General features: G+C 42.1%; 2 protein-coding genes across 7 annotated transcripts in view; one reads left to right on the forward strand and one right to left on the reverse strand.

Annotated features, from left to right (window-relative positions):
• Positions 1-550: 550 nt before the first annotated feature.
• Positions 551-9,318, reverse strand: PIGBOS1 (PIGB opposite strand 1). 5 transcript variants are annotated; one of them, XM_088445012.1, is made up of 3 exons: positions 9,089-9,318; positions 4,361-4,441; positions 551-3,197 (listed from the first exon to the last, which is right to left on the reverse strand). In XM_088445012.1, the coding sequence occupies exon 3, from the start codon at positions 3,136-3,138 to the stop codon at positions 2,974-2,976; it is 165 nt and encodes a 54-aa protein (XP_088301138.1). In that variant the 5' UTR covers positions 3,139-3,197; positions 4,361-4,441; positions 9,089-9,318; the 3' UTR covers positions 551-2,973. The 5 variants fall into 5 exon arrangements, with proteins under 5 accessions (XP_088301138.1, XP_088301105.1, XP_088301113.1 ...); XM_088444979.1 differs by having other exon boundaries at positions 8,725-9,318; XM_088444987.1 differs by lacking the exon at positions 9,089-9,318 and adding an exon at positions 8,472-8,714.
• The window catches only part of PIGB (phosphatidylinositol glycan anchor biosynthesis class B), a 48,754-nt gene continuing 32,230 nt past the window's right edge, over positions 8,688-25,211 (forward strand). The window contains exons 1-8 of one of the 2 annotated variants that reach the window (XM_088444925.1): positions 8,688-9,286; positions 11,172-11,304; positions 15,914-16,034; positions 16,679-16,783; positions 17,737-17,867; positions 17,944-18,084; positions 20,216-20,267; positions 22,709-22,920. In XM_088444925.1, coding sequence (XP_088301051.1) covers positions 9,160-9,286; positions 11,172-11,304; positions 15,914-16,034; positions 16,679-16,783; positions 17,737-17,867; positions 17,944-18,084; positions 20,216-20,267; positions 22,709-22,920 — 1,022 coding nt within the window. In that variant the 5' untranslated portion in view covers positions 8,688-9,159. Of the gene's footprint in view, positions 9,287-10,018; positions 10,150-11,171; positions 11,305-15,913; positions 16,035-16,678; positions 16,784-17,736; positions 17,868-17,943; positions 18,085-20,215; positions 20,268-22,708; positions 22,921-25,211 lie in introns of those variants that run through there. The other variant, XM_088444932.1, reaches the window with a different exon arrangement.

Raw genomic sequence — 25,211 nt, forward strand, 5'->3', positions numbered from 1 at the left:
ACTGCCTCCTTGTCGATCGCTAAGCTGTGGGTTAACACCCACAGCTCTAGCGACCGACATGGGTGATGGTCGCAATGGTCAAGACCATCGGGGCTTACGACCAGACCCTAAGGTTGGGTCTGGGCACTCGTAAGCCCCAGGGAGCTTCCTGCTCTGATCAAGCAGGAAGCTCCCCACTGACATCAGCAATGATGTCAGTGGGGCCACCCCCAAACGGCAAGCGTTCCAGCAGGAACGCCTCCGTTTGGGCAGGCACGCCCCCTGCCCGCCTCCCAAACGGGGTGAGCTGTCACTCACCATCGACAGCTCGCCCCATCTGCTGCGAGGCCCCTAGCGACGGAGCGTCCGCCGCTAGCCGGGTCTCGCGCATGCGTACGATGGAGCCGGCTCCATCGTGCGCATGCCCAGTGGGGCAACATCGAGTCGGTTGCGAGCACTCAGCACTTGCGACCGACTCTGAAGGACCCCCTGTCTCTCTGAAAGAGTCCACTTTGCTAAAAATTACACAATACAAAGAAAGTATTACATAAGTATACTTTAATTGTTCCACAGAATATAAATCACATTTTATTACCAAAATAATTGTTACATATACAGTATGTCAACACGGTGTATTATGTATATATAAAAAAACAAATTAATGGTGTGAATAAGCCCCACATAAGGCTGTATATTGGATCAGCCGAGCTCTAGTGGGATTTAGAACAATAGTTGGTATTTATAATAATTGTACCATAATGTCTCTGTAGATCAAATTGTTTATATGTAGAGTATTAAATTACAGGAGAACAATTATTTGCGTCAATTATGTAGAGAAACTATGGATACTATGCTCATAACACACCAAATACTACTGCAAATTAAGCAGTTAATCAAGCAGAGTTGATACAGCAAGAACCTATCTGGTTTTGATAATTAATCACGTTGTGTATACACTAATAGGGTTACAAGGGTACCTAATTCTTGATATAAGTCCTACATCTATTTGATATTACATATAGATAATTCTTATGAGTCACAGGAGTTTGGTACCCCCATTCAAATATTTTCGCCATTCATAAATTAATCGTCATCTTTGAATAATTTTAAATATATTTTGTGTGTAAATATCAAAAGTGTGACGGAAAAGTGATGGGCGTTCTTGGCCGGTGACTGGGAGGCGGCTACTCGTGCATGCAAAAATGGTCCGTTCAGTGGGCGTATTATGGGAGTGTCACGGGAATGCCAATGCAAGTGGCTGTGTTCCCAACAGCTGCAAGCATCGGAGGCCATGGTCAGACAGAGAAACTGCACCTTACATTGGGCTTTGCAAGTTTTGATGGTGCGACCGATGGTGGTGTATAAGGATGCGCCAATCCGTATTACAGCATTCACAGGCGCTAAAAGTCTCAGTCCTTGCACATTCGGCCGCACAGATGTACACAAAGGAAGGAGTGTGCATTCCATTTGCATAAACTCAGATAGGCTTGTGCCAATACAGGCTGCTGGGTTCATTTTTGTGTGTGACTCAGAATCATGCCCTTTGTGTAAACTTGTGTAAATTGAGGTCGAACACCACTTTGATGGCACAGGGGCCTTCTGTATGAATTAAATAAATGGAAATATAGTGAGCAAGGTGTTGAACAAGGAACTCAGATTCAATGTATTTATTAATTCTATAGAAGCCATAAAAATACTTTAAATGTATTGGGCAATGTGCCCCAGGGCCTAGTCTGAATCCCTCTCATGAAACCACCAAGTGATTGCAGTAAAATGTGTATAAACTTGTGATCCACTACAGGAATAACTTTTTGCTGCTGTACTTGAACAGATATTATTTTGGGACTGCTAACAATTTAATCTCATGATTACCGCAGGAGCTACGCCTCTGTATAGAAACATTACATTCCCATGGTAAAAGTGCATTGAGGGTCGGACACCTGATCAACTTACTGGTGAGCGACTATTGGTAGCATTTGTTTACTTCCTAGGGAGCTATGCTGTTGGGACTGGCTATTAGTTCCTTATTCTACTGTATAGGCCGTTCAATAATATATTACTCTATTAAACTGAACATTTTCTGTTTCATTGAGATATTGGCTTCTGTTTTTATCCAGGTATTATTATAGCAGCAGTATCTACTTAGCATTTGATATCCCATATTTAGTATCGCTTTTTGCGCTATTTATGTTTGCAATCATCATTTAGTGTTCTCTTGCAGCGTTGTCCTTTTTCCTCCTTTTTAGCTTATTACTTTTCCTTAACTATGTTCGCTGTGTTCTGATGTATCCCGGTGCCCTGTAACTGAGATTAGCACCAAGCTATAGGTTAGGGGTCTCATTGAGAGTTAAGATAATATGTCCAATTTAGCACCTAGCTAAACCATGTGGCAATATAGGGGAATCAAATGCATTTTTTATTTTTGCAGAATATTAATACAGTAAAAATACTGCTAGTTTTGCACACAGAGGGCCTGATTCTGAATTGGATGCAAAGCTACTGCACGTGTGGATGTCTGTGGCAGCCAGATTTCCTATCATCTTATGCTAAAGTGAGTATCTGTCCGTCTTCATGTGTATGATAGCACAAGACTTGCAGATTTTGGTTTGAAGCGAGTCCAGGCTCTGAGGGGCGCAAGTTGCAGTTGAATAGACCCCTATGTGTTTCTTGCTGACAGTCTGTGTATGTTTTGTATTTCAAAACTTGCACTCAAATCATACAGTAATGCATATCTAACTTCCATACATTGTCATTCTAATGTTCGGCTCGCTCTAATCTTTTTTTTTTAAGTTAAAATGATTTAATTCTTTTTATTTTTTTTCGGAACTGTAATAAAATTATTCCTTTGGAAAACATACTGTATATTTTTTTGTGTCATTGATGTGATGAGTGCACTTTATATTGACTGTTTATTGGCATTTATTGTATGACTGTTGTGTAACTTTTTTAATTTCACCGTGACAATTTTAAACACAAAACAGTTACAAAACTGCTTTATTCATTATTTTTTTCAACATCATTAATAGTTTTAACATCACTTTGTGACTTTCTCTGTTCATATAGGTACTTTTCAAAAACTGGCCTATAAATATATATACCACCAGTAAATCCTACTAAAACTGCCAAGAAGAGTTGGCCGAAAGGAAGTCGACGATTCATCTTCAGTATAACAATGTTAACTTCTAAATCAAAAAGAATTACTTTCAAATGCAGGGCACCTGTAATGGATTAAGTAAAAATAATATTCAATGTGTTGCAAAAAAGTCAGAAGTCATATTAGTATAATTTTATACAGTGCATTGGGCTGGTACCCCCCCCCCCCCCCCCCAGTTCAGCATGAACTCTCCTTTAGAGTTTGGCACAAGGCTGTGAGTAACAGCCCAGTACTGCATTCCACTACATTACCAACTTGGAAGAATTGGCTTCACAGGTAAGAATCTGTTCCAATGTGTCACAGCTGGTATATAATGTGGGGTTAATTAAAAGTCTTTGAATGCACTCTAGGCTTTCCTAACAGTAGTACTGGCCCTGATTGCAAGAACACATGTAATACTTTTTTTATACAAGGATCTCACAACTTTTAAGATTTCTTCCTTAATTTATTAGATAAATGTACTGTATTTATTATACCCCTTTCACTTTATATATCTATGTAATAATCTGCTAAGGTCTGTGCAGTCTCCAACATGCATGTGTAGTGAGAGCCGGGGCATGTGCTGCTCATCCAACGCACTGTTAGGGAGATGGGGCAGACCCTAGTCTACCAGGAGGACCCTCTGGGCAAGCGATAAGCATGGAAGCAGTACGGAGGGGCAAGATGGAATGATGGGGGGGAACTGGGACAGGACAGAGTGGGGGGCGGAGCATGACAGCAGACAGAGGGGCAGAAAAGCGGATAGAGGTGGGTGGGACAGAATAGCAGACAGAGGGGGTGGGACAGCACAGCAGCCAGTGAGGGAGCAGACAGAGAGAGGGCAGAGCAGCAGTAAGAGAGGGGTTGGAAAGAGTGATGTGTAGTGGGATATAGCAGCAGACATAGGGGCAGAGCAGCGAATAGAGGAGTGGAACAGAGCGTAGGGGCGTGGGAGTCATTAAGGGCAATTGATATATGCCATGTCCCTTTACTAGTATTATAATATTTCAAAATTGGCCAACTATCTTCTGACTCTTTCATTGTACTATATATGATGTACTCTGCAAAGTATCCCTGGAAATCACATTCAAAGTCAAATCATGATTTTCAGACCACTGGAGGGGTGAGGTGTAAACATAGGAGGCACTACTTCAGCACACTGGTGTTTTGGGAGGTCCAGCCAAGCCATGGCCTACATTATGCAGGCCATGGCTTGGCTGGTCCTTATGAGGTTTACCTAGTACTTACTTTCTCTAGATTATTTATTTTCAAATGCTGAGTGTTAAATACGCGGTGCATCTGCCTGTATAGTGGCGTGCCATCTGTGATCTGTAAGAGAGAAGAAATGGATGACAGACACTGAACATACATACACAGCTATTAGACAATACGTTATTTTACTTATCGTGGGCTGATATTGTTGGCAATGACCAATCTCAGGGATAGACACAGGGACGGTTCTAGGGGTGGGCTAACAGGGCCATCGCCCGGAGCGCCTGCCCCTAGAGGGCGTCACTGAGTCCTCAGAAAAAAAAAAAAAAAGCTAGGCCGATCATTGCTAGCCGCCGCAGGGAGGCTCCATTTCTCGGGCACCCGCTGAGATTTGTTACCAGGGGGCACCCGGCTCCTTCCCCGCAGCTGCAGCCAAAAGCTGGAGCTCGCCCCTAAGCTACAGCTTCCGCAGAGAGCACTATGGAAGAGACGTCACTTCTATAGGGGGCATTACTACTGAGGGCACTACTATAGGGGGCAGTGTGTAAGGGGCACCACTGCTGTGGGCATTTTATAAGGGGCACTACTACTGTGGGCATTGTGTATAAGGGGCACTAATGTGGGCATTGTGTTTAAGGGGCACTACTGTGTCATAACATGAATAAGGGACTACTGTGTGGAGTAATTTGATTTGGGGATAATGTATTATAAAGGGTATTACTGTGTGTGGTGCAATGTATTATAAAGGGCATTACTGCGTGTGGCATAATGTATTATACAGGGCATTTGTCAGGACTGCGACTATTTCAGTACATAAAGATAGACTACTTTTGCCAAAGTTCCATTGTGGTCATTGGAGGAGCTATCCTGCTTGCTGGCATGCTTCTCATTCAGGGGATAGAGTGTTAAAGTGATCATCTGTTTCCCAGGTGTCGTCGGATTGTGGGATTCCTAGATTGCTCGTTATTTCAAACCTGATTCAATTTGGGTCACATGTTCTGAAACTTCCTATGGATCACAGACCTCTAGTATAAAGCCTGTTCTAACTGTGTCTCAGTGTCTGTGCAACGTTGCTTTCAGGTCTTTTCTTGGACTCCTGCCAGATCCCCGCTGTGCTTGTGGATTGCTATGGACTTTGTTGTATTCCAGATGAACTTCTGATGTCAGTCACCCGCTGCACTACAGGTCCCAGCATTCCTATTGCCTAAGTATTGCTTATTGCTCCATGACTGCAGTTTAACAATTTTGCTGCACTATTTACTTTGACTGTTGTTTTTCCGTTCCTGTGGATATTGAAACTCATCCTTGTTACAGTTGTCAATTGCACCGTTACAGTGTTGTCTATGCATCACGGGGCTCAACCCTGCTCCGAACCCTAGACCCACCACAGGGCTCAACCCTGCTACAATCTTCTCCGCATCACGGGGCTCAACCCCACTCCAAACCCTAGCTACATTACAGGACTCAACCCTGCTACAATCTTCTCCGCATCACGTGGCTCAACCCCGCTCCAAACCCTAGCTGCACCACAGGGTTCAACCCTGCTATAATCTTCTCCGCATCACGGGACTCAATCCCGCTCCGTACTCTAGCCACGTTGCAGAGCTCAACCCTGTTCTGGAATTTCATCGCCTTACAGGGTTTAACCCTGCTCCGTCTTCATTATACCATAAGGCTTAAGTTTGCTTCATCTCTCACTGCACCGGAACTACATTATTCTGCAGGGCTCGCTCTGCTTCGGATATCCATTACTACAGGGTTCTACCCTGGCCAAGGTCCTCAATGCCATCCTGAGGTGTTACCCTCATACTGGACTTTGGGTTCTCTACCACGTTAGTTCTTATATGTTAAAGACTGCATATATATTTGGGGATTCTCTCCTATACCTATTATTGCATATATGAATGTCTGTATTGTTTGAGACTTTATATGAGACCTTGCTGATTATAATTCTTTTGTGAATAAATTCTATTTTACATTTATCGTGTGCTACTGAGTTTCATGGAAAAGTAATTCCTAAGACCACCCCAGTTTATTGTGCCTAGTAGGCCTGCCTCCCTCCAGGAGTCTCAAGTGTCGGCAGCCGTGATAGCATTACTGTGTGTGGCATAATGTGTTATACAGGGCATTGCTGCGTGTGGCATGTGTTATACAGGGCATTACTGCATGTGGCATAAAGTATTATACAGGGCATTACTGCATGTGGCACAATGTTATATATAGCATTACTGCATGTGACATAATGAATTTTAAAGGGCATTACTGTGTGTGGCATAATGTGTTACATAGGGCATTACTGCGTGTGGCATAATGTACTATAAAGGGCATTTCTGCGTGTGGCATAATGTGTTATATAGGACATTACTGCGTGTGGCATAATGTATTATTAAGGCCATTACTGCGTGTGGCATAATGTGTTATAAAAGGTATTACTGCGTGTGGCATAAAGTGTAATAAAGGGCATTACTATGTAAGACGGGGGTGGCCAGACTTTTGAACTCGGTGATCAACTTTTAAAACTAAAAACCTTTTGTGATCTACCAAGCACGAAAAAGGAGGAGTGGTATGCAAAAAAGGGGGCGTGACCTCACAGCTAGGGACGTCTGTCCTTCCCCAATTCAAATTATTCCACACAGCAGCACAATCTTATTCACGTTACACCACATAGTAGTGCCCCTTATACAAAGACCACTGTAGTAGTGCCCCTTAGGCAAAATCCACTGTAGTAGTACCCCTTTTATTCAATGCCCCTAGTAATGCCCCTTATTCAATGCCTCCAGTAGTAGTACCCATTACGCAATGCCCCTTGTAGCTGTGCCAGTTATGCAGTTCCCACTGTAGTTATGCCCATTATGCAATGTCCCCTGTATTAGAGCCCCTTATGCAGTTCCCCTGTAGTTGTGCCCCTTATGCAGTTCCCCCTGTAGTTGTGCCCCTTATGCAAAGCCCTCTGTATTAGAGCCTCTTATGCAATGCCCCTGTAGTTGTGCCATTATGCAATGCCCCCTGTATTAGAGCTCCTTATGCAGTGTCCCCAGTAGTGCACCTTATGCAATGCCCTTTATGCAGTGCCCCCAGTAATGCCCTTAATGCTGTGTCCCCAGTAATGCCCCTAATATTGCCACAGTAATGCCCTTAATGCTGTGCCCCTAGTAGTGCCCCCAGTACTAGCGCCCCCTACCCTGAGCAGTACTTACCTCTCTTCATGCTGCTCAGCACTCCCGCGCAGATGCTGCCTGCCGCTGACTGGATCTAAGTAGATCCAAGCACGTTGGCTCTTCTCCTCGCGAGAGACGCGGGTGATGTCATGACGTCACCCGCGCACTGCATCACTGGGAACGCTGGCCTCTGAAGTGATCAGTCTCTGATCACTTCAGAGACCAGCGTCCCCAGTTCCTGCAGCAAGTTGGTCACGATCTATCGGCAGGAGCGCCGCGAGCTAACGGTAGATCGCGATCAACGTATTGGCCGGCCCTGGTGAAAGACATACTGTGTAAGGCGCATTACTGCGCATGGCAATTATTCATTATGAAGGGAGAGCTTGGTGGAAGCCCAGGACCTCCATAAGTGCTGCGCACTCCCTGAAGTATGACGAATTGGGGGTGTTCTGCAAGTATACGCCCATCCCCAATCGGCCACACCCCATTTCCGGAAGTGGGCGCACAGAACGCCGTCTGTAATTTTATTTTATTTTTTGGGGGGTGCGCGCAACTGGGAACTTTCGTCCTGACCTCCACAATATCTAGAACCGGCCCTGGATAGGGGAAGCAGTCGGGAAGCCGACGGACGTAATCCCGACCGTCGGCTTCTCAACTGTCTAATCCCGGCAAGTGTCTAATGATAGGCGTCGAAATCGCGATGCCTGTCAATAGACCTACGCTGGGAGCCTGACACTCTGCTTACCGATTGAAGGTAAACCTGGCGCAGACGGCAGCGGGGGGGGGGGATACGGGGGGGAGGGTTAGGGGCTCGCTGGGGGCACTTAGAGTTAGGCTCCCCCCGGGAGGTTAGGGCTGGGCTAGGCTAGGGGAAGGGGGGGAGTTAGGGTTCGGCACTCCCGGGGGGAGGTTAGGTAAATCATACCGATTCCCTGGATAGACAGCTAGAATGGCGGAGGCTGGCACTTACACAGTATGTCACGTGTTACCTGCTTATATCCATTGAAGTTTTCCTCAGGACCCAGAACAGATCATATTTTCCAAGTCCCCTCCCCTGTGGATCTTTTATAATGTGTCAGTAATGAGTACACCTGTGATTCAGCGAGCTGGGAGATCCGGAAAACATGAGCTGTTAGGGGACCTGAGGAGCGAGCCTGTAAAACACACAGGGTGCTGGGCACAGGTCAGGGGTAGAGAGATCTCCTTCCGTAGATGTACGATAACAGGTCACACGGCTCTTACCGGTCAGACAGGAGGCGCATCTGGTGACGTCACGTTTACGACGTCTCACAGGAGACAAACTATCCTAGTTAGCGAACAGGTTGCCCGCGCGACTGCGACACCAGTTTTGTTTCCAAGCAGCTACAAGCGAGAGGGGTGTGCGGGTGCGGCCTGGTGTCCATACATAGCTGGTGGTGATATATAATTGTTTATTACAAAATGACTCCGTCACTCTATGCTGCGCGCCTGGTCTAAGAATTACACTGCTGGAGACACTTATTGGGTGCTAGTTGCAGCAAGGAGCCGTAGTCTTTCGGTCTCCGGGAAAATGGCTGCTCAGTAACTATGGCAGGCGGAGAGCGGCGTATCTGAAGGGGAAACATGCCTTTCCAGTGAGGCTGTGACAGGAGCTGGAAGACAGTGACAGCGGGGCGGGGAGTCGGTAACAGCAGCACTATGGAGGAGATAAGAAGCCGGGCAATGTTCTCATTCAGAAGGCCGAGCTCATCACCGGGCTCCGTGCAGCTGCGGAAGAGAAAGTCCAAACTGTACAGCAAGGAGAGCGGCGGGGGAGCCGGCGGAGGTAACACAGCGGCGCCCCACGGAGGCTGAGCACGTCCTATTACTCCTGTATAACAAGGCTAACAACCAGCTATATATGTTACTGCTATATACACAGACCCTATAAAGGCCCCCATACATCAGCAAGTGATTGCAGCAATCGTGCAATTTGCAATCGATTGTGTATAAAAAAAAAATTCCCTTTTCCAATCGATTGCAAATTGCACAATTGCTAATGTATGGGGGCCTTTAAGAGATTGATTGCAGCAGTTGTGCAATTTGCAATCGATTGTGTATAAAAATCTTTCCCTTTTTCAGTCGATTGTGGCAATTCTGCAATCGATTGAAAAAGGGAAAGATTTTTATACACAATCGATTGCAAATTGCACAATTGCTGCAATCAATCTCTGATGTATGGGGGCCTTTACATGACCTCTACCATTGGGCACCTGGACTCCCCGCCTAATGTATGATTGCACTCACCTGTGTTGAACTAGGTAGTGGATGAGAAGGGTGTTCAACACAGGTGCCTGTAATCATAAATTAGGTGGGAAGTCCAGGTGCAGATCGTTATGTGAACGCTGTAAGGGGTTATTTTGGAGGGTCTTGTTTACAGCTTGCTGGGAGCGCCCTGGGCTACCAGGCTGCACAGTGATCTTACTATATGACGCAGTGGATTTTGTTTAATCTATGCTGCTCACAGGAAGGTGTTGGTGCTCACCTAATGTATGACGTCGGATATATTATATGTAGTAGCTTCCACACTCTGGATAAGTCTTCAGAGACTACAGCGCCATTCAGTTAGCGCCTTGGCCATGTTGTTCCATCCACATCGCGTTTGGCGTCATCGCTGGGAAATTAGCGATGTTGAGCGTATTATAATAGGTAGATGTGTCCACAGCCACACATAGCTGGCACATTGCCGCTAACTGAATCCTCCCCTTCTTTTATTCATCTCTGAAATTGTTTAATTGATTTCTTCCAGTTTCTGTGTTTTATTTACAATATAAGCAAATTAGGCATATTTAGGCTTTCTGTTAATCTACCTGCTCTGTTTTAATGTTATTATTCCCATAAAAAAGGATGCAGCGTTTCTTATAGAAACGCTGTTGTTATGTCTGTATAGGACATATTAGTTCACAATGCCTAGGTGAACATTAATTCTATATACAGCCTGCCCACAGGTCTTAGAAAAATACAATTTCAGCATTTCCTGGGATGTACTAAAAGGATGATCACAGAAAGTGATGAACAATCACCCCGATCGACCCTTTCTGTGATCATTCTTTTAGTACATCCCGCATTCACTCCATTACAGGTTGAGTCTCCCATATCCAAATATTCTGAAATACGGAACTGTTTTTAGCATTACTGAGATAGTGAAACCTTTGCTTTTTGATAGTTCAATGTACACAAACTTTGTTTAAGGCGCAAAATTATTAAAAATAAAGTATAAAATTGCCTTCAGGCTGTGTGTATAAGGTGTATATGAAACATACATGAATTTCATGTATGTACATACACTTTGTTTGAGCCACAAAATTACTGAAAATATTGTATAAAATTATCTGCAGACTGTGTGTATAAGGTGTATATAAAACATAAATGCATTCTGTGTTTAGATTTGGGTCCCATTCCCAAGATATGCAAATATTCCAAAATATGGAATATTCCGATATCCAAAATACCCATGGTCCCAAGCATTTTGGATATGGGAGACTCAACCTGTATATGTATTTTAGATTGTGCAACATAAACATTTAAACTCTCATTATATTATTTATATATCACTAAGGCAAGATGACTCATAAGTCACTATGTTTAGCAATTTGTAAAAATATATATCTTTTTTTTCAAGTTGTTATATTTATTTTCTGTAAATGATCTCTCTTGTTTTGTTTCCATAGGTCTCCTGGGAGAAAATGTTTACCTTGTTTTGCTAACAATTTCTTTTCGTGTCGTGAACTGCATCTTGGTACAAACCAGCTTTGTTCCAGATGAATACTGGCAGTCACTTGAAGTTGCACATAATATGACTTTTAAATATCCTTTTGTTTAATAATAGTATGACATTTTGAATGTTAATGCACCGTTCATAGATCCATGGTTATGGGAAATACATAAGTTTCACTGATACACTATAACAAATCCTTGTTCTAGTGCCTGCATGTTGGCATACTCTGCAATTGCTCTGCATGACGCCGAGCGAAAAATCAAGAAGATTCTTTGCATGTGCAAAGTTCTTTCTACAGGAGCCATAAAACAACCAAGGCTATTGATTTTAAGGGGTATATTTATCACAATCCTGCCCAGGAATCTGTGCTTGGCTCCTTCTGTCTGTGACTCCAGTCAGCTGATCAGTGCTGTAAACTGAAATGCCGGCTGGGAGTTTCACACCATCAGCTGACTGGGGTCACAGGAGCCGGACACAGATACCTGGCTGGAGCAACGTGCATGTGAGTTTCATTTTATTATTTTCTTTAACTTTTTTTTTTCTTCAGTGATCACCCTGTGGTTTATTTAGACACACACATGGCTGATCACAGGTGCCAGAACTGAGCTCTGCTCTGGCTGTTAGGTCAGAGCTGGAGCAGGGAACCAGAAGGGAAACCGTAATGACGCCATTATCACAGGGCTCCCTCCTCTATTTATTTATTTTTTTACAATTTAATTTTAGTAATTTTGGGCAGATCACATTTCCGGTTAGAAGTATGGGAAATGCTAATTTAAGGGCTTGGAGGATAATTTTGCAAATTCTCCTCCAAAAGCCCTCTCATACATTTAGGTGATACTAACATAATGTGAAATGGGTGTGAAAACACGTTTTTCACATTATTTTAGTAAAACTATTATTGATAAATATGCCCCTAAAGCTCTTAAAGAGCCAATACTCCCCAGACCCTAATATTTGACACGGAATTTACATTACACATGCACCTCATTGTAAGTTACTGTATTATTCACTTTTATCAGACATCTCAAACTATCTGACTAGAGAAGAACAAGTTAGAAGTTATTATTGTGTGTTTAAAAGAAAAATAAATGTTTTTAAAGTTTGAGATGATGCATAAAATTTTAGAACTAATCAATGGCGTCACACGGGGGTGCGGGCCGCACCCGGGTGTCACCCGCTGAGGAGTGACACCAAAGTACTGACTTCTCAGTGACAGGAGCTGGATGCTGCACGGTAGCATAACGTGCAGCACGGCTCCTGACACGGTGAGGGAGCCGGTACTGCACACAGAGTGGTCACTGGGGCAGTCCGCACCTCGAAGGACCCCCCCCCTTCCGGAGTGATTACAACAGAGGTGCGGGCTGTGAGGCCAGGTCCCCTTCCCATGAGACCACACTCCTTTCTTGCATCACGCACACCACAGCCCTCTCCACACTGGGTGTTACCGCGAGGAGGTACGCCACTGGAACTAATTCAGAAGTTGCAAGGCATCTGGTTCAAGCAAATTAACTGGCAATATTGGGCAATTGGCATTAAAACACGGGTTCACTAGTAAGTTGGCAAATCAGACCAGTAGTGACCTCTGTGCATTCATTTTCCAAGTGCGCTAACGGGATCCAGTTGAAGCTGAAGCGATTTGTCCAATGTGACCTCCCAGCTCTGTGTTCCAATACGATAGTGAATCTTGGTGCTCAGGCCGGTTTTATGGAGAATGGCTGAAGTACCCTCTCAATATACTTAAATGAGCACTGTCACTAAAACCATAATACAAATATATCTGTTCGGCGTGCCTAGGACAAAAATTTCTCCTTCACCACCTTGGCACCAGTTTTGATTAATTTCCTGATTTTCACATATATATTTGTGAATATTAATCGTTTTATAAAAGCAATTTATATTTTAGCAGGGGAGGGGGGATGGCCATATGCTTTAGAAAAGCACTTAAACTTAGGGTCCAACCAATGGAAATGACTCACTCATTTGAGTGCATCGCTGCTCGGAGTTCTACAGAATTAGGATTCAGAGTACTTCTCATTTACCGTCCCCCTGGAGATGGAAAGATATTTCTACAAGAATTTGCAGATTTTGTTGCTGGACTAGTTCTGGAGCATCAAAGATGGCTGATCCTTGGAGATTTCAATGCATGGGCTCTCACACCTTGGCCAAGATCTCCTGTGCACAATGAGTGCTCTGGGCCTCACACAAGTCATCCCTTCGGCTACTCATATAAGTGGTCACACTCTTGATCTTGTCTTCCAGACTGGATTAGATGTCTCTGACCTAAATATAAACCCAGTCACGTTGTAAGACCACCATTCAATTCACTTCTCAGTTGCAACCCCTCAAAATAGAACTTTACCCATGGAGTTGACAAGGTATCGTCCAAGGAGGGGCATGACTCCCCAGACTCTTGCAGCAAACCTGGATCTTTCTGCGGTAATGGGGGCCTGTGAAGATCCTTGTTCCCTTGTCCATTACTATAACAGGGATGTGACAGCTGCAATGGATATAATTGCCCCTGTGCGTATACGACCCCTCGTACCACACCGTCAAGCCCCTTGGTTTGACAATAGTGTTAGTGAACTCAAGAAAAGGGCGTAGACTTGAAAGACGATGGAGGAAGACGAACCTCGTAGAGGATAAGTTAACACTAATCAAGCATATAAGAGAATATCAATCAACAATCACCCGTAAGAAAACAGAGTTCCTTTCAAATGAGATCAAGGCAGCAAACAATAGGCCGGCTCAGCTTTTCTGTACAGTAGAGATGCTTTGCAAACCAGCATGCCTGCAGCATGATGAAACCCTCTCCCAGTCAAGATGCAATGAATTTTCAAAATTATTTGCAGATAAAGTATCCTCCATCCGTGCTGGAATCCCCACAGTGCCATCAAAGGAGTGCCAAACTACAAAGCCTGCCAAGGTAAGCCACCTGTCTCCCTGGAACAGCTTTGACATAATGGATGCAAAAGACATTGCTAAAATTATCAGAATGTTGCGACCCACCACCTGTGATCTGGACCCTGCCTCAACCAAGCTTCTCATAGGGTGTATAGACATTATTGGGTCTGTAATTGCAAAAATAGTTCAATGCTCTTTGCAAACAGCCATTTTTCCAGAACCACTAAAGGAAGCAATTGTTAGACCACTTCTTAAAAAACCTAATTTAGACCCCGACTGCATGACCAACTATAGACCAGTATCAAACCTTCCTTTTCTAGGAAAGATCATTGAGAAAGTGGTGGCAATGCAACTGGAAACCCACCTGTCTACCCATAGATATTTATGATCCATTCCAGTCAGGATTCAGGAGAAGACATAGCACTGAAACAGCCCTGGTATGTGTGCTTAATGATCTTCTGATGGCAAGAGACAGAGGTGATTGTTCAATCTTAATCCTTCTGGATCTCTCAGCAGCATTTGATACTGTGGACCATGGGATTCTAATTGAGCACCTGAAAAATTTCTGTGGACTGGATGGCACAGTCCTTAGATGGTTCAAATCATTTCTCACTGGCAGGTCACAGAGAGTTTCTTCTGGAGTAAACTCTTCATCACCAGTGTCACTTCCATGCGGTGTCCCACAGGGTTCTATACTATCTCCCATGCTTTTTGCAGTATACATGCTGCCACTGGGTGAAATAATCAGACGTCATGGCCTGGTTTACCACTGCTATGCAGATGATACACAACTGTACCTGTCCTTTGCTCCAGGTACAAATGACCCAATAACAACCCTAAATGGCTGCCTAGCTGACCTTCAGAAGTGGATGAGTGCCAGTTGGCTGCGACTGAACCCTGATAAAACAGAGGTTCTTATGATAGGTCACAGGACAGGGCTACAGCATAGCCAACCAACAGGACTTACGCTTGGGGGTTCAGAATTACATAACACTAAACATGTGCGTAATCTTGGTGTTGTCCTGGATAGTGGCTTGACACTTAAACATCAGGTATCAGCCACAATCAAATCCTCATTCTTTCATCTGAGGAACATAGCCAGAATCAAGCACTTAATTCCCTCAGAAGATCTGCCTAAAGTCATACATGCATTTATATAATCACACCTAGACTACTCTACCTTGGTCTCCCAGCAAAAGAATTACACCGCTTGCAGATGGTACAAAACGCAGCTGCCAGGCTATTAACCAACCAGCCCCGTTCCAGCCACATAATCTACTCCCTTCACTGGCTGCCTGTCAGATGGCGAATTGCTTTCAAGATAGGATTAATAACTTACAAAGCCCTTCATGACCATGGCCCAGGGTACCTGAAGCAGCTTCTGATTCCCTACTGTCCCACTAGATTACTGCGATCCGTTGACGAAGGACTATTAACAGTACCTAGAATCTCACGGAATTCGTCTGGTGGTCGAGCTTTCAGTTTTGTGGCTCCAACCTTATGGAACTCACTTCCCCGCACAGTTCGAGAGGCCTCCACTCTAGAATCCTTCAAAAATAGACTCAAGACTCACCTATTCACCCAATCATTTCACTAATGTCCCTTGTTTAAGCTTGTTTTGTATTTTGTACTGTAAATGTAAAGCCCTTTGAGTCCTTTAGGAGAAAAGCGCTATATAAATAAAATTATTGTTTAAGTTTAGAAGCCTGGTATTTATGGGATAGTAAAATACTTCTGTGTTTGTCTTTGTACTACTAAAAATAACTGATCATCATGATTTAACTTTAACAATAATAATTATGGCTATTTAACATGGGAGTGGACTGAAGGATTGAGGGGCTTCGCATACCCACTGCTGTTTTCTAGTGTTTACAAAGTTTTATATTGGATAGGAAAGGATGAAGTCTTTTTCTTGGTAAGTATACTCCTATAAGACTCATTGATTTCTTGAACGTAAAGATTATAGAGTGATGCGTTAAACTGTGTTATGTAATCAGAGCTTATATATTTGAAAAACATTTTAGAGGTCTATTATCAAAAATTACGACATAGGACTTTATAGATAAATGGATTTCTGTAATTTGGAGCATTGTCCCTAAAACTAAACCCTAGATATAAGTGTTTAGCGTTTTTCCTCGCAGTTACTGCTGTCTCCCTATACCTTTTTTTCCTGGATTTGAATGCAGAGAATATTTACTTATGCTCATTATTTATGTAATTTAGTATGGGACTCCAGCTTTTGGTTATGACTTGTAAAATAGTTACTACAACCTAGGAAACATTACTTTGAGCCATGAGTACAGTAAATAAATTTTTGTATGCACTTTCTATGTTCTGTCATGTGCTTGGAATACCATAAAGGGAGTAGTGTTTTTTTTTTAATAATTGTGTTCATTTATTAGACAATTTTAAAAGTTCTACACAACACATAAGACTATAAACGAATACAGACCGTTAACATACAGCAGACGATGGGAGTTTTCATAATTTAGTAGGTTGCACTGAAGTGTATTAAGGGCTTACTGGTCACATGATTAACTGAGAATGATCTTCCTGCAGATCTGGATTCCACGACTGATGCAGGCTGTGTTCTCCAGCCTAGCCGACCTAAAACTATACAGCCTGTTGAGGCGCATGGAAAATGGAGATGTGGCAAAGTGGGTAGTAAGTAAACACATTTTAATTTACAATCTATGTGTATGATATTTCAGAGCTTTGACAATTGAACATGGCAGGGACTTTCTTTTTACACTAATGTACAGTTGTGCAAATCGTGGCACAGTCAACTGTACAAAAGATTCCTGTAGCCAAAATGACCAAAGGCAGAACTTGCACGAGGATCCTGTAATTTAGAAGGAATCTCCACTTCAATGTACAAGCGTTTCTTGTAATTAATGATTTGCTTGGGTGCGTTGTCCATTATCATCTTTATACATGCAGGACCTGATTCAGAATTTGGCGCAAATAAGGATCTATTTCCTTCTAGAACAAATCATGTTGCAATGCAAAAGATTTATTTATTATTTTTACATTCAGGGAAATTACTGTGTGCTTCTCTATGTAGCAAACAAATATAGGGCAGCTTTGTGTTTACACTGACATTTAGAATTCAGCTAGGACATACCCCTTCCAACTCTAAATCCCTCTGCACATTTTAAATCTGCCCATCCCGCATTGCCACATGGTTTTGCCAAAGTGCAACTTGCTCCTTTTTTGTGTTGCTCCTAACTCTAAACCAGGCCTACAGTGTATATATCATGCCAGTTAACTTCTACTTCAGTCCTGTATAATGAATCGAAAATGATTTGTTTATAAGTATGTTAATGCTATGACAAATACACTTCCATTCATATAGTTTAACATAGAGGTGTTTGACACATCAAAGGCCCATACACACAGTCAATGTTCATCCTGAACTACAGTGTTTGTGCTGTGAACAAAGTAAAAGCTTATAATAAGAATATTAGAAACACACCTATAGTACATACACAATTCATAATGATGGCAGGTGTGCGTGCACAACCCCTTACTATGGGGAATATATTGTTTTTGTTTGTATGAGATTGCCACTCAAATCAGTTTACACAATATTAAGGCTCCTCGTCTGCTCTTTTCAGTACTTCTGTCAGCTGTGCTCCTGGTTTACCTGGTACTGCTCCACGAGAACTCTCACAAACACAATGGAAACTGTACTTGGTACTCTGGCCTTGTATTATTACCCCCTGGAGGGCTCACACACAAAGAACAGGTATAAAACTTGCCAGACGACTTGAAACATTCTTTGTTACAGTACACATTCTAAAGCTCTCTCTCTATTTTTACAGTGTCAGGTATGTGTTGTTTGTTGCACTGGCATTCCTTGTCCGACCTACCGCGGTTATTCTGTGGATTCCGCTGCTTTTCTATCATTTTTTCAAAGAGCAGAAGAAGTTTGACTTGATTGTACAACAGTGTATCCCTGTTGGGTAAGTATTTACACTGACATAAACAAAGGTTTAATTCCTTATTATATGACCTATACCAATGACAATGTTGACACAAGCATAAAATAGCTTTAGTTATTTATAACTCAGAAGTGTTATTGCTGTAGTTTAGCATATTTTCCTGTCTGTTTAATTGTATTGGTTGCCAATTATGGTTGATTTAAAAAAAAAAAAAAAAAAAAAGCTCTACAATGGAATATATAATAATTCCTACTAACTGAAGTTTAATTTTTTTTTTTCTTTAAATGTAAAATACTTACACAAAATCATATAACTTAAAGCAAAGTCAATGAAGACCGCTCTTATGATTCATGTGAGTTCTCAATCATACCTCTTTTACACTAGCAGCAATAACACAAGTTATTGTACATGAACACGCAGCAACCCAGGTTACTGTTCAGTGTGAAAGAGCCAGGTTGAAATTAGCTGGGTCAAGAGACCCAGCTTTTCAACCCTGGGGATGAGAAGGGTTTGAACATGTGTTCAACCCTATAATCAAAAAGAAAAAAGGAGAGCGCTAACCAATCTTAATTAACACAGTTTAATTATGACAATATTATAAATACATTTCTATATAAAAAAATATATTTTTGATTAATATTAAAAATCTAATGAAATAATCAGCTGATCACAATTCCCATAAAAACATAAATGACATACACATTAAACTGAGCACAGTATGAAGCAATAAAAAAAGAGAAGAAATCATATGATCCTAATCATGTGTGCAATATATATATTTGTATTACGCACTAATCCATTGGTGAAGGTTCTCCCAACCAATTAGAATAAATAAGAAATGGAGTATATTTATATTCTGCTGTATATTAATCAATCCTAAATAGATACACACAACCTCAAAATCCTAGTGTCATAACAAAATCTCTCAAATGTAATAGAGTAGTTGTATGCACACAATGTTGTAATCTCAAGGGTTAATTTATCTCCAAATGTATAAACGCATGCAGTATCACTCTTCTCTGCCATGCGGCAGTTATTTAGTAGCAGAATGAATGTGCGGAAACAAAAAAAAACATATTGTTTCCTATTAGTAGCCGAAAATGTTTGCAAAATGTAAATCCTGAGGCTGGTTGATAATTAGCAGTCTATTAGACAACACTAAATGTGGTGAATAGATCTTGAGATGGGTTATATCACCCCGTTAAACATTCAGAGCACTCAGGCACAATCAGGCGTCACTATCAGCCTGTAATCGACAGGATACTAACGGACAGTCACGTAAAACCTCCCTGTCCGTCTTTGTTCCACTGCTTGTGGGAGAGACCATTGTGTACAATTAAGGCTGGCTAGCGCAAGTGAAATACTACTTACTGCTACCATATACGGAACCTCGAATGGTGTTAGTCTCCCGGTGCTCTCTCCGTGTTTCTGACTGCTAAGTTGCGGTGTACACCGTGCCAGATAGCATGCTAGTTGAGTCCCAGCGGCTTGATATGCGATCTGTGGGAGAAAATTTTTCCAGGTACCGTCTTTGACAAAAAAAGGGGTTGGAGCTTGACGTGTTTCTCAGCCACTTACAAGGGGCTGTTTCCTCACAAGTCTGTGTTCAACCCTGCTCATGATGCAGTGTGAACGGTTAATCTGGGTCGATGTAACCCAGGTACCTTTCTCTGCAAAGGAAGAGCCGATGTTTGGAGATGAGAGCATCTCCAAGCTCCGGCTCATCACGTTATGGAGGTAACGTCATAGACCCGGCATTAATGTCGGGTTGGGCTGTCTTTCTGTAAGGGGTCTCAGTCGGGTCGCACCCAGGATGGGTGCGGGAACATAATCTTGGGTGCGACTCACTATTCAGATGGAAAAGAGGTATAAGTCAATCAGTCGTCCTCAGTGTTATTTGCACCACAATATATAGCTATCCTTGTAGTTTGCATGTATTAGTTATTACACAAACACACACTTCGTGCCCCTTCACCTCCTCCAGACACACTAACAGATGCGTACACTCAGATACATGAGGCTTTTTATGTGGGCATGCTCAGGATCTTACACCCTGCAAACTAGTGTAAATCAAGCGCAGCATCCAAATTCAAGCGGTTTTATCTTGTACGTTGATATATTTATAATTTGAAATTATTTGTTTGTTTTTCAGTCTTTTTACCCTTGGAACCTCATTAATAATTGACCGGGTGTTTTTTGGTAAGGTACGTTTAGGTAAACTGCAAGAAATGTCATACTCGCTTACTGAAAGCTAATATTAGGACTATGTTAATTCAAATTAAATACTTTTTAATGTTTCATAATATTCAGCTTTCAATACATAGTTTCAGGATATAACCAATTACATGGTTTTAGTCTGTAAGTTGATATTTGAGGACATGAGGTGGAAGATCGAACAGTATTTGATATTAATATGCATCAAATGCTATGTATTCCTGAGATGAATAATATACATGCTTCACTAACTGAGCAGGGACCATGTTGGCGACCATTTTGCACTCTGTGGATTGGTGCATTTACACATTTGGTCAATGACCTGAAGATGTGGGAGGGGCTTCCGCTGTCTGTAATTGAGTGGGAAGATACCGTAATACTTGACTTTAGACAATCTGTACACCAATGTCCATTTAATGCTAATCCATAATCTTTTACCTTCACAGTTCATATCTAAAAATCTAAATTTCTGGTTATATAAACATGGAGTAAATCAAGTATTGTAAAATTTATAATGAAATGTGTACAGTGTTTTCAATGTATAATTGTATTGATTCTTATTAAATTAATGTCTACATGGTGATTTCCTTTAAAATGTTACATTAATTGTTTGGCATGTGCAAAAAAAATAATAATAATAATTTGCAAACTGGACTATGCAGGAGTAATGTTTGCCTCCGATAACAAAAGCCACATCATGTCCTTGGAGTTCTGACAGTGACGCACCTTACGTAAACATTTTACAGATGCTATACATATCCTTTTCATGATTGCTTATTAGCTCTGTCTTTTAAACACTTAACCAATGAATGTAATTTTCATGATTGGTTTTTAGCCTTGTCTTTTAACCACTTATGAATACTTTTTCAAAAGTATCCAAACTTTTTCTTAACTAATTAAGTTTAGAACATCTATTTAAAAAACATATTTAGTTATTTTAGTGAAAACTGATACGCCAAGGGGGGTGTCTAGGACCACCCTGGGGTGGTCAGATTAATTTATATTCCTATAATTACATACCCTTTACACACTTTTCCCTATACACAGTTTACACTACAGGTCACAAAAACATCACATAACTGAAGCACACTGATCACTGTAGATCGGTTACACCAATATCACACACCTGTTACACACTGATCACGCTGCTGCACTTGTACCATGTAATGTGGTTTAACACTTCACATTTAAAAGGTTTCTATAACATCTGAGTCTACGATGAAACAGGCAAATGTGCATTGGTGCCAACTGTCAGCCAGTTGCCATGCCCACATGTGACTAGTCATAGGTGACACTAGACAGATGTACCTGAGCAATATCGGCGATTATTACTCGGATGATTGATAAAAGGGCAACAGATGTCTGATATGTGTGATCACTTTAATCGTACACCAATCTCATAATGAGCACACATTAGGGTTTATTCTCCCCTTATGCCACCCTGCACTATACTGTACCAGCCTCCTTCAGAAATAAATTATCCTACGTATATACTAGTGTTAATTTAGCTTCTTGATCGGGCAGGGTGCCAATCATGAAAGAGTGCACAGCTGCTCGTGCCTTCAGTGCGTTCACTTGTGTTGGAACTCTCAATAGCCCTGCTTTCTTTTTACACTCTTGACTCATCTTCAGAGGCCACACCCCACAATAGTAACAGACACCCTCACTCCAGTAACATTAACTCCTCCTCATGTAGAGTGCATCAGAGTGTCTATCAGAGGTTACTGTGATAAGACCTCCTGCTGCAGCTGATCTATGCACTCTGAAGTTCCCCACTTTGCAAGTTTGGTAATTGGCATTTGCGCTCCAAAGTGGTGGTCACACAGCATTCTGGAGTGCAGAATCGGCATGGGATGTCGGCATTCAGAGACTGCTACATCATTGCCAGGGCAAGACGAACAGGTAGAAGTTGGATTTCCTTTTAAAAATCAGACAAGCAGAGGAAGGAAGGCACAGTCACATGGAATGTCACCGTGTCAGAGGAGCAGTCACATCCCATTTGACTGCACAATTTGTGGCTAAGAGACCAGCATGAAAATATTGCCATAGATGGTGAAAGCAGTATGGTCATGGTCCGATAGAGTTGTGTATGAGCACGGAACACATATACAGTACATCTAGCTGTCAATATGGAAATATACTAATATTTCTGAAGTATTTGTGGTAGCTCCTTTATTCGCTATAAGCTCCTGAAAACCATAATCCTATATAAAAGGAGTGTGACTGAAGATAATATGAACATTCATGTTGTAATCTATTAGTTTAGACACACAGAAGCCTTAGCCTCATGCACAATGGATGACTGATGTACTGTGTTGTGCAGTAGAGTTTACTCTGTAGTGGCTCATCCCTAGTGAAGGTAGTCATGGTAAGCTTATAATCTGAAGGGTATAATATTTGTATCATAACATGTCTGCTTTTTTTCTTACAGTGGACGGTGGTTCAGTGGAACTTTTTGAAGTTTAATGTGCTGAAAAATATTGGCTCATTCTATGGGTCTCATCCTTGGCACTGGTACATCACTCAGGGATTTCCAGTCATCATTGGTTCTCACCTGCCATTCTTTATACATGGCTGTACAGTGGCACCAAGAAGATATCGAGTTCTACTAGCAGCTGTGGTTTGGACTTTGCTAATCTATAGGTAAGTAGAATGGTATAGATTTCATGGTAGAATGTATAACCGATAGGAAAACTAAAAGTGCGTAATAACTTCCTGAATGTGAAACGAGAGCACGATTACGACATTGTAATCATACTGTCGTTTCACAGTCTGTGATGTGCCTACACTAAATGTTCAGTTTAGGCTCATCCATCATCCCCCGTACATGCTGAACCTGACGTAATCATGTTAACCAGCATGTACAGGCGATGATCGATGTCTAAAATGACCAGCGGGCATGTGCATCGCTGGTTGTTTTTGACATTTACATGGCCGGTTTGCAGAAGATTAGCAAGCGATTGAACGATAACGACATCGTTCAATTGGCCTGTTTAATCGCCTAGTTGATATGCACCTTAAGCAAACCAGGATCTAACTTATAAACATTTTTTTATTGTATAGCTACTAGATTGTTACAATTAAAAATAGTTTATTAATTCTGTTCAAATGCACCTACAGATGTGTCCTGCATCATTGCTGCAGTCGTGGCCAAACTGCTCCTCTCGTTGCGCCAGGTCCCATGCTAATATGCTGGAGCCAGGTGTCTTTTTTTTTTTTTTTTTTTTTTTTTTTTTTTTCCCTTCCCCAAAATATGCCTTATTCGCAATGTTATGTGAATGTGACGCACAAGAAAACTATGCTGATTAATTTGATATGTGACACTTGTACATCTCAGTGCGGCTGAGTCTCTGAATCTATATAGGAAGTTCCACAATGTAGTGCCCGTGGCTTTTTTCCACGCCAAGTTCTGTTGTGCTACATATACAGACTCAGCTGCACACAAATATACAAATATTGCATGTCAAATTAACCAGCACAATTTCCTGGTGCGTTCTAGTACATTGAATTGCGACCAAAATGCATTTTCGGCAAAAAAAAGATGCCCAGCGCTAGCAGAGTTGCATGGGACCTGGTGGCGCTCTTGATTTTGATAGTTTTCACTATTCTATACAGCATTGGTCGAGGAAGGTTTAGATGTATAAACCATTTATTTGTGACAAAAGGGAGCTGAGCAGTGACTATTTTAGTGAAGCAAAGTCACAGAAAAAAATCTTGCACCAAGCTGCTGTATAGGAGCTGGCCAGGGTGCTGAAAACGGCAAGAGACAGTAAGAGCCAATCAGAGATGGCAATGTGCCCTGTTGCTTATCAGCAGCCTAGAGGGGGAGGGAGTCAGGTACTGAGCAGGGTCACATCTGAGTCAGAGAATAAGAGACAGCCTCCATCGAACCCATGAAGATGCCCTGTTGCAGACAAAGTAGCCAGGAAGGAGCCAGGGGAGGCATAGCTATCAGGAATTAAAACAAACAAACCAAAAAAAAACCACCCCAACCATCGGAACACCATCGAATGATTTCCATTTAATGGTGGAAAACATTGGACCGCCACTGTCAAATGATAAAAACACTACCAGTGTAACAAACCTCGATGGTAAGTAACCATCGAATTCCGATGTCCATCCCTACACTGAACCTGCAGGCAGACTCTGGCCACCACCGTGAAGTGTTTCCTCTCCAGCGTGATGTACCCGCTCAACTACATGCCATCTGTGAAAAGGAGGCACCTCCCATGGATGTCATCGATGTTCTCGGAAGAGGGGCACCCCACGAGATAGCACAATGTACCCTGTATTTCCTGGCACTGATTTTTGCCATGCTCGGCAGCTGGGGAGGGGTGCACATGGAGGCTGCGGAAATATGCACAGGTGCCCCTGCCCAGGGGACATGCTGCTGATAATGCTTACAGTAGCTACAATACAAAGCTCTCATCCATGATCCTCCTGCCATTCCCAGCACATCCCAGTGGCCAGGCTTTGGCGAGATGAAATGGCTCCCATGCAAAGCCAGAACGGGTCAATAGTTTTATATATAAGCTAGTGATATAAATGCAAACCCTTTTCATATGCACAAGAACTGGAAAATCATTAGTCTAGCAAATTAAAAGTATATAATTTGTGTATAAACATTGGAAATTTAAAAGGTGCATTGTGATAAAATTACACTAAGATTTATGTTTTAATCTACAAGTTGTAGCAGTCCTATATAACTGATCCCATAAAGAATGAATAGAAACAAAGTATGTGTGTATGTGCTGTAATATACAGATAACCATCAGATTCTATCTGTCCTCTTTCAAGTGCAGTGTATAAATTAGAGCAAACTTCATTTTGGTTGCTATGTATTACAGAAAATCACTTTCTGACCATTATGCAATAAAGAAAACAAACCGTGCAAGGAGATGGTATGGTGATCTGATTTCAGTGTAAGCCAAGGG

The sequence above is a fragment of the Taudactylus pleione genome, unplaced genomic scaffold, assembly GCF_031769625.1.
Source record: "Taudactylus pleione unplaced genomic scaffold, aTauple2 ptg000019l, whole genome shotgun sequence".
Classification (NCBI taxonomy): Eukaryota; Metazoa; Chordata; class Amphibia; order Anura; family Myobatrachidae; genus Taudactylus; species Taudactylus pleione.